General features: G+C 37.1%; 1 protein-coding gene across 1 annotated transcript; it reads right to left on the bottom strand.

Moving 5' to 3' along the window:
- Positions 1-206: 206 nt before the first annotated feature.
- Positions 207-7566, bottom strand: LOC114463271 (aurora kinase C-like). Its single transcript, XM_028446728.1, has 9 exons — positions 7240-7566; positions 6893-6952; positions 4938-5280; positions 4817-4853; positions 4537-4728; positions 3933-4071; positions 1579-1727; positions 620-794; positions 207-513 (listed from the first exon to the last, which is right to left on the bottom strand). The coding sequence occupies exons 2-9, from the start codon at positions 6947-6949 to the stop codon at positions 337-339; spliced, it is 1269 nt and encodes a 422-aa protein (XP_028302529.1). The 5' UTR covers positions 6950-6952; positions 7240-7566; the 3' UTR covers positions 207-336.
- Between the last annotated feature and the right edge of the window lie 1977 nt (positions 7567-9543).

The following is a 9543-nucleotide window of genomic DNA, read 5'->3' as shown; positions in this document are numbered from 1 at the left end:
GCCCCCTGCTGACAAGTTGTGCAAAATTCAGCCCACATTATGAAAACTAAGTGAAATGCAACAGCTTGTTTAAAACACTTGTAAATTCAACCAACATTTCCTTTAAGACAGTTTATTAATATTTTCAAGTAAAGTCAGAGAATGGTCATAATTACACAAATACAGTAAAATATTTACAGGAAAGCAAAAAAGCAACATGTGGGACAGCAAATGAAAAAAAAAAAAAAGATAAAACACAAAAATAACAATAAGGTTCTTTATTTCAGCAAGTGATGGCAGCAGCATGATAGAACTCATCTGTACACCAGGATGATGACACACATACTCTGATCACTGCTAGGGCTCATCTGTGTTCAGCGTCATAGGCTTTTTGGTGGAGTATTCACTCACCCATGGGTGAGACAGGACGCCCTCGATGGGCAGCCTGTGCATGGGGTTGTGTTTCAACAGCCTGGCGATCAAGTCTTTAACTCCAGCGCTGAAGTTGGTCTGTGGAGGGTAGGTGTATTCCACCTGGATAGAAAAAAAACCCTTAAAACCATCAGCTAAGATGAAACTTCACTTCATGTGAAGTAACAGAAGCTGACACCCTCTAATGATTCCTGGGTTAATTTCTTACCCTTGAAATCTTGCGGTAGGTCTCCTCGTGTGTTTTTGCTTCAAACGGGGGTTTCCCAACTAGGAACTCATAGCAGAGGACCCCCAGGCTCCACAGGTCCACCTTTTCATCATGAGTTTTCCCCTCAATCATCTCTGGGGGTAAATAATCCAGCGTCCCACAGAGAGTGGATCTCCTGATCACAGACAGTGAACAAATAATAAAAATCATTTTAATCACTAGGATTTTGTAATTTGGTATTTAAAAGCAGACAAAAAATGTAATATTTAAAAGGTAATTAAAAATACTTTTTAGAACTATCTTATACCTTCAGGGATAAATTACGGAGAGTGAAGGAAAGCTACTGGTTGCTATAACAAAAGGAAAAATGTTGCATCTCTAAGCCAAGCCATACAAGGACACTAAGTCAGAGTTAGCAAGACGTTTGCTCCATAAAATCAGGATACACACTTTAAACGTTTCCGTTGGGATGAAATTCGGTGGTATGGGAGGATCGCTTCTAGCTGAGCTGCTATGAGAGGGATCTGTGGGCGAAGCTAATGGGCTAAGCTAATGGGCACAAAGCCAAAGTTACGTATGAAACCACACGTGGTTCCGAAAGAATTCCTTCACAGAAAGTTTTAATGCAGCTTGTAAACGTACTTGTTCAGAGCACAACTACTTTCTGCTTACAGTGGATAATATGGGCGGCTGTCATGGCACTAATCACATCCCCACCAGATGGTTCCTTTTTATTTCCATGTGGCTAAATGATGAACTGAAATGATGGCTCTCCAATAGTTTATGTCCCAAGCTTTAAAATCATTCTAAAAAGTTTTTTTTTTACGAGGTGCACATATTTTGTTTATTGGTAATACATTAAACATATTTTTGTTAAACACATTTCCACTAAAGGCACCCTTTAAGATTCATGAGAGATTCATTCACTTTGTAACACTGTTCAATCTAAAGGCTTTTACCTGGAGGAAGGGGTGTGAACGGACCAGCCAAAGTCTGCTATCTTCAGCTCCCCATTGGCTCCCAGCAGCAGGTTCTCTGGTTTGATGTCCCTGTGGATCACCTTCTTAGTGTGACAATAGTTGAGAGCGTCTGCCAGCTCCATGATGTACTAGAAGACATTGCATATCATAATTACGGAAGGAAGGAATCACTGCACGCAAAACAACCTTTCAGCAGCTCCAAATTCATCTGACGTCATCGACAGATACTTCGTCCTCATTTAGTGATTGTAGTTTGTTACTTTAAAGACATTAAAAGATTTACAGGCAAGTATAGAGTACAAATATACTCATACTGTTGGTTATTTTAGTGTAAAACTAATTGTGTGGCAAATGTACATTTACCTGGACAAATTCATACATTTTCCAAAAGATTACATGAGTAGAATCAGAATCAGAATCATCTTTATTCGCCAAGTGTTTGTTGTACACACGAGGAATTTGACTCGGTCAACTGTGCTCTCTCCACATTCAATAATAAACAATCAACTGGAAAAGATGATAATAAGTATAAACATAAGTATAAATATAAACAGTAGTTAGACTAGAATGTGCAAACTCGATAAAATAACAAGATAATAATAATAATAATAATAATAATAATAGTATAAAAAAATAAAAATAAATAAATAAAAAATAAAAATAAAAAAATAAGATAAAAAGGAAATTAATAGAAAAGAAAGATAATAATAAAATATAATAATAATAAAAGAAAAATAGTGCAGTAGAGCATTGATAAGTAGTGCAGGAGAACATTTAAATTAAAGGTATGTACATGAACATTCTCAGTGTCAGATTGATCCAGGGTTGTTATGTTTGGTTCCAGGGTTTTTTCACAGAACCAGGTCTGACACTCTTTGACTGTTTAGTGTTGATCAGAGTGACAGCCTGGGGGAAGAAACTGTTTTTATGGCGGGTTGTTTTGGCGTACAGTGATCATAAATGTAGCACCATTGCCAGGCTCTATACGTCTCTCACATGCTAATTCAACCAAGCACCATATATATAGAGTCAGCATTTTAAAGACCATGTGCACTCCTTTTAAGGCCAAGACTCATCCACTGCACCTATATGTCCTATTAGTGATCGAACGATTCATCGGCTGGCCGATTTTTGCGTGTTTTATGTGCATCGGCAAATGTGCGCTGCTGCGTTCGTCGATCCGCTTTATATACAGAGCGGCTGTCACAGGCTGCTCCGTGTTGCTGGAGACAGGCTGCAGAGTGCGAAGCCCCTCCCCCCACTATCAGAGCATGAAGAAAGCTCTTCAATCCCAACGGCAAGTTTTAAACTTTCAAAGCAATTTTTAACTGTTTAACTTAGCTGACGCTGTTCCATGGTTCCGTGTTGTTGTCGCAGTTGTATTTAACGAGCAGCTGGCTGGATGTTTTAAAACTTTGAGAAGCATTTTACTACTTGTTTGAATATGTATTCCTGTTAATGTTGGTACAATTTAGACCAGAAACTTGAACAGTTTGTTGCTTAATGCGCATCTGACATCACGTTATTTTCCTCTGCTAATTTATGTTCTGGGGTTGTGTTGTAATGGACTATTATTATTGGTTTCTTTTTTGGTTTAATACTATAATAATATATATACTAAATAATCCTGTTAATAAAATACATCTTCAGTCAGGCCAACTTTTGTCAAAGCTATTTTCAGGACAAAGACAAACAGTTATCTTTCATAATATTTCAGATGTCTCACTCTATTTTTTACTTGTTCTACATCACCTGTTTTTATTATTTGTTAAATATCTTTTACTTGGAATTGTTCTACCTCACCTTTGTTAATTTCAATAAATGCTCTTTTTTTTTTTAAATTGAGACTTGTACCATTTGTTATATTTGTGTAATTTTGATGATGTAAATTGAGGGAGCAAAAGTAGTATTGGCTCCAAATATACAGCTAAGGCTGATGGAAAAAAATCCATATCAGTCGATCCATATGTCCTACGGCAGTTTTCACACTAATAATTATGTCTCACTTTTACTTTTGAAACAGCGTCACCAAAAAAGTACATTTACAGCATTTTCAAGCTGTTTGGATTCTTTGGTGAGTGCTGAAGATTCTAAACACAAACTTATTTTACCTCTTTTGGAACTGCAAGCAAGACCTTTATTTTTTTTTTCCATTAACTGCTCAAGTTCTTATTCTTTGAATTTGATGCTCTGTCTTAGCACTACGCGACAACTGTGGAAGGTCATGTGGCCTTTAATGGATTTATTCAAATAATAAGGCAATTTAAACAAAGTTTTACCCATATGTAGTGAAGAGGTTTGTACATGATCATTAATACCATAAGCACACTTACAGTGGCACTTTTGTCTTCGGGAAAGCTCCTGCAGCGCTGCAGCTCACTGTACAGCTCCCCCCTGGGTGCGTACTCAAGAATGAGGTACACACGTGATGAATCATGGAAGTAGCCATAGAGACGCAGGATATTAGGGTGTCTGTGGGATACAGATGAGGACTGGTCAGGGAGTGATAAAGGCACATGATGGGGCAGGGAAATATACGGCAGCTAATATCGAACCAATATCGGATCGGGACACCCCTAAACACAATACACATCTTGAGTGTGTGATGCTGCAGGTACTTAAAAATGTTACTGTGCTCCCACTGATGTGCTCACCTTGTGCAGATTATCAACTGGACTGGTTATTGAAAATTCACATTTCAAAAATTTGAAGGATTACGGGAGAATTACAAAGTTGGTCCCTGGACCAATCGATACTCAATGCCTAACCCTATCGAAGAACGGTTAAATAAAGCCACAAAAATCCTGTCTCATATGGGAAAATAGCGACAGCGTTTCAAATGGCTGCTGCTGAAGTCTTAGAAGACACAGATCTGGTGCAAAAGACGTAGAGGATCGGTTTAAGACAGTCATGGACACTTAAGACTGAACCCATTACCTGAGGTGGGACTGGATCTCCACTTCTCTCCTCAGCTGGTGTTCCACTCCAGCCTTTTCCAGTTGCTTCTTAAACAGAACCTTCAGAGCGAGGATGAACTTGGTCTGGCGCTCTCTGGCAAGGTACACGTTGCCAAACTTGCCCTTCCCCAGGGGACGACCGATGTCAAAGTTTTCCAGACTCCATCGCTTTCTGTGCGAGCACAGCAAAACAAGAGTTACCAAGGTGACAACATGACGCGTGCACTTTAGAGTAGATTACAAGAAGAAATCCATCATACTTTGAACCAGAGGCTTGATCGATTTTGACAGCTTTAACTAAAGAAAAAATGAAAAACAAAAAACATGTTGAATTTTGCCACAATTAATTTACTTTTCCTTTCATCTTAAATTCAAACTTACTCTGTGGCTTCTCAGGCTTTGCCGGTTCTGATAGTGGTTTGTTTCCCTCTGGGTTTGAGCCAGACACGTTGGCCTTTGGCATGCTTTGCTGTACGCCAGGTTTGGGCTGCTGTATGGCAGGAGTTACATTCTGAGTGGCGGGGTTTACATTTTGATTGGCATTGTCCGTGGGTTTGATGACAGCAGGTGCATGAAAGGCAGGTTTCTGCAGGCTCATGGGACGCTGGATACGCTGAGGCCCATTTGACTCACAGAGCACACGCTGACTGGGTGTGGCTACAGCCTTGGGACCCTTCAGCGCCTGGTGTGACACGGGAACTCGTTTGGGTCCATCACCCTTTGCCTGCCATGAAAGAATAGAAAATCTACTAAAAACCAAAGCTTTCATCACACTTTCAATTCACTTGAAAATGTTCATGCTTTTAAAACAATCCAGCATGTTGTTTCCTTTAATTCTTCAAATGTATTTACAATTTTTTCTTGATGAAAAATAGCAAGATCATTCATTTCTGGCCTTCCCCCCCCTCACAATGCAAAACAATTCACTCGCTGTTTCATTGTGCAACATTCAGCATTTAACTAACAATAACTTACATATGATTCTGACACACTAGTAAAAAACTTTGTGTTCTTTATCGGATGTAGACAAAAACTTTTATTAAAATTGATATCTAATTAAAGCATTTGTGTGTGTTTTTTTTTTTTTAATCAACAAAAACAATGTCATACAGACGATATATTTATACTTATTTTAGATTAGAATTTTAAGATACATTTTTAAAAAGCAGAAAAAATATGGGTCAGGATTTCTACTGCTATATCTTATATAAACCAATATAGGTTTATATAGGATGCCCATTGTGGCAAATATCTAGAGATTGACCGATATATCGGCCGGCCGATTTTTTTTTATAGCACTTTAGAGTAACCTTTAAAAAGGAAAAAAGAAAGAACACATCCATTCAGATGTAGGAGTGTGACAATATCTCGATACGGTGATATATCGCGATATTTTTCCACACGATCGATTATCGATATGCTTCTGCCAAGTATCGATTTTTTAAAAAAATAAATAAATAAATTTTGTTCAAAACCTTTTCTGCTTTTTCACTAAAATGTGCAGGTAGGTCTTCACAGAAATTATGTCACTGTTTGTTGAAGGAACCAATATATTGTTTACTGGAATATTGCACTATACTGGTGTCACTGGTAAGAAAGACCCTATTTTTTGTTTACAGAAAGCACTATTGGAGATACTGTACTTATTCGTTTACATTGGTATGTGTGACACTTATTTTCAAAAATGTTGCACAAAAATAGTGTCACTGTTCATAGGACACTTTTTCAAAATATTGTCTTTCAGAGATGTAAAATAAAAATTGTATTTTTTCACTTAATCTTTTTTGTTCTTGTAATGTCAGATTATCGTAGATTGATTTCTGACCAATATATCGATAATCCCAGTATCGTCATATAGTGAGATAATCGTTATCATGAGCTTTGTATCGCGTATCGTATCGTGAGTTACCCACCACTATAGACAACAAAAATAGGATAATAATAATATGTGCATGGGAGAGGTAGAAGCCAATAGGCTTACAAAAAAAAAGCCAATATAATAGCATAAGGATATAATATAATAGTGCTTGATCAAATATCCTTAATAGGATATGGATTTTTGTGTACGGGTATATTTAAAGTTCATACATGTTAAGAGTTCTAATGGTGTATTTAATTTAATTTCTAATATATAAATTTATACCATATGAGTGTTTCAATTGTCTTTTATACTCAATGTGCTTTAAAAAAAAAAAAAAAAAAAAAAAAAGTACATTGGCCTCAAATATCGGCCATCGATATAATCAGCTATCGGTCGACCTCTACAAATATACATCACCAAAGAAGGAAGCAACAAAATGGCTATTATTAATAATAATACATTTGTATTTATTTACCTTCATTTCGGGCCTTTGAGGCTTCAGACCTTTCACCTTGGCCTGGGCAGAGTCCATAATCTGATGAATAAGTAGAATTATTCAACAATCCGACAAATAATATGTAATTATGTATTGGGGATTTACAAACCAACAACAACAAATCAGCTCTAACAAGAGTTAATAAACACGCAACACATGTCAACAGGACTTGTTTCATGTAGTGAAATAAATTAACATAACACTAAAGCTAGCCTCCATCCGCTACATACGTTAGCCCCCGTTTAGCCATCTTCGTTTCCGGACAATGTAAACATATCAACCAATATTTTTCCATTAAATTCAGTTCAACAGATGCAAACACTCACCTATTTATATTATTGCACAATGACCGAGAGGAAGCACAGCTCAGTATTTTACCCCAAAATGGAGCAGCTCTCCGGAAGCTAGCACGCAGCGTCACCAAGTAAAGCAAAACCTCGGAAGGTTTACCGCCACATACACAAGAAATATTCACTAAACCGATCCAGAGAGACTACCTACTAAGGTAACAGTCTCGTAAATGTATCCGTAAGGTGATAATAAAAACAAATGTCTACGGTTAAACGGGGAGTTACTAAACACTAAAAGCTAACGCTGTACGTCGACGTCGCTGTTTGAGTTCAAACGTCCCTCCGTTCAAAACCTTTAAAAGCACCGGAGGCTCCGATTGGCTGACTGGATGCTGAGTGCTCGAATCCTATTGGTTAAACTGCCGCAGAGGTTTACGTCGACGGGAAAATATGGGGTGCGAAACAGTAGAGGGCAGCACGTGCTTTAGTGTTCAGAGATTCGGAAACGCAAAGAAAGACCCCTAAAAGATAGAAAATATGAATCCTTGACTACTTACGGAATAAAGTTTTTATTTTAAGTTTAAGTTGGATGAAATATCCTTAAATTTGTGATATGTACAGGATTTTGACAAAGGATTACTCAAAAAGTACTCAATATTATTCATGCAAGTAGTCTAGGACAGGGGTTCTCAACTGGTCTCACCCTAGGACCCACATTTTACCACGGTCATTAAATAGTGACCCAGTTTTTTTTTTAGAATTCAACCAACCAATTTTTATTTTTAAATAGCTGTTGAAAACACACACACACATCTTTTTCAAAAATATAAATATATATATTTTCCTGTGTAGCATGCATTTCACAGCACGCCTGTCAAAAGAAAAGTTTCTTTCAAAATAAAAGACAAGTCCAACATGAGAGATGTTAAGTATGCATTTATTTTTTTTGACCAGCTGTCCGCGACCCACCCAGTACAGGTCTGCGACCCACTTTTAGGTCCCGACCCACCAGTTGAGAATCACTGGTCTCGGAAGTACTAAGTTGAGCAAACTATGAATCATGGACTACTTATGGAAAGTTATCTTTATATTCCACATAAAAGTTGGGTGAAATATTCTTAAATTTGTGATCAGTACAGGATTTTGACAGAGGATTACTGAAAAAGTACACAGTAAAAGTACACATTATTATTCATGCAAGTAGTATATAAAGTACTAAGTTCAGCAAAATATGAATCATGAACCTTTCGCAGTGAAAGGTTATCCTTGGGGTGTTTTTGATACCTTTAGGTTATTAACACGGGAATATGACGTTCTGCTTGGAAAAATCTACTTGTTCATTATAGAAATGAATAACTTAATTATGTACATAATCTCCCTTGCATGAGTTTTCTCCAGGTATTCTTCCACCTACAATCCAAAAGACATAGGCTTGAGCTGGGCGATATGGACCAAAACTCACATCTCCAAAAAGTGTTTTCTCAAAACGGCGATATACAATATAAATCTTGATATTTTCAACTCAATAAAGCCTGACCAGGAAGACAATTCATGGTTCAATTTGTTGATTCAAAATGCCACATAGACATGTTTAACAAACAGCTGCACAATAGGACATTTTTGGCTTTTTTTTGTTTTGACAGCACGTGTGAGTGAGTGGTCTTTGTTAGGACAAACTCAAAACTCCATCCAACTGTGTTTTCCATGCTGTTCTGAGAAGTAGCAAAAGCAACAACTCCTAAAATTTGTATTCCAATACAAAATAAAAAATATGTAAATATTGGCGATATTGTACTTTTCTGTATTGCCAAAAAAGAAATCTGGATATATCTTGAGTCTCAATATGTTGCTCAGGCCTAGGCCTACATGTCGGGTTAAATTGGAGTTGCTGAACTAGTGAATGATTGCATGGATTGCTGGGAGGGAACGGTATTGTATCAGGGGGAATAATTCCCAATATGATTCGGAGATAGGAACCAGTAAAGCCCTTCAACACTTCAGTGTAGACATAAGTGATTATAGAAAGGAATGGATGGAACATATATATATATATATACACATATGTATATCAGACTGGATTTTTTTTTTTTTTTGCGTTAACAGTATTTTGTAGCATTTGCTCAGGAAATGATGCAAAGGGAATTACTAACAATAACTTATATTTTTATTGCCTAATGATGCAATTCTAATACTCACATTCTGATTGGTTGCCGTTTCAGAGATGACAGTGGAAAACACTTGGTTTTTAAATTGTTCTCGACTTCCAGCAGTTTGAATTAAAACTAACTTGTGTGTATGTATGTATGTATATATATATATATTCCCACCCCCCATTAAACA

The sequence above is a fragment of the Gouania willdenowi genome, chromosome 5 (genome assembly GCF_900634775.1).
Source record: "Gouania willdenowi chromosome 5, fGouWil2.1, whole genome shotgun sequence".
NCBI lineage: Eukaryota > Metazoa > Chordata > Actinopteri > Blenniiformes > Gobiesocidae > Gouania > Gouania willdenowi.
The sequence above is the reverse complement of the archived record's forward strand: the minus strand, read 5'-3'. Positions and strand labels throughout refer to the sequence as shown.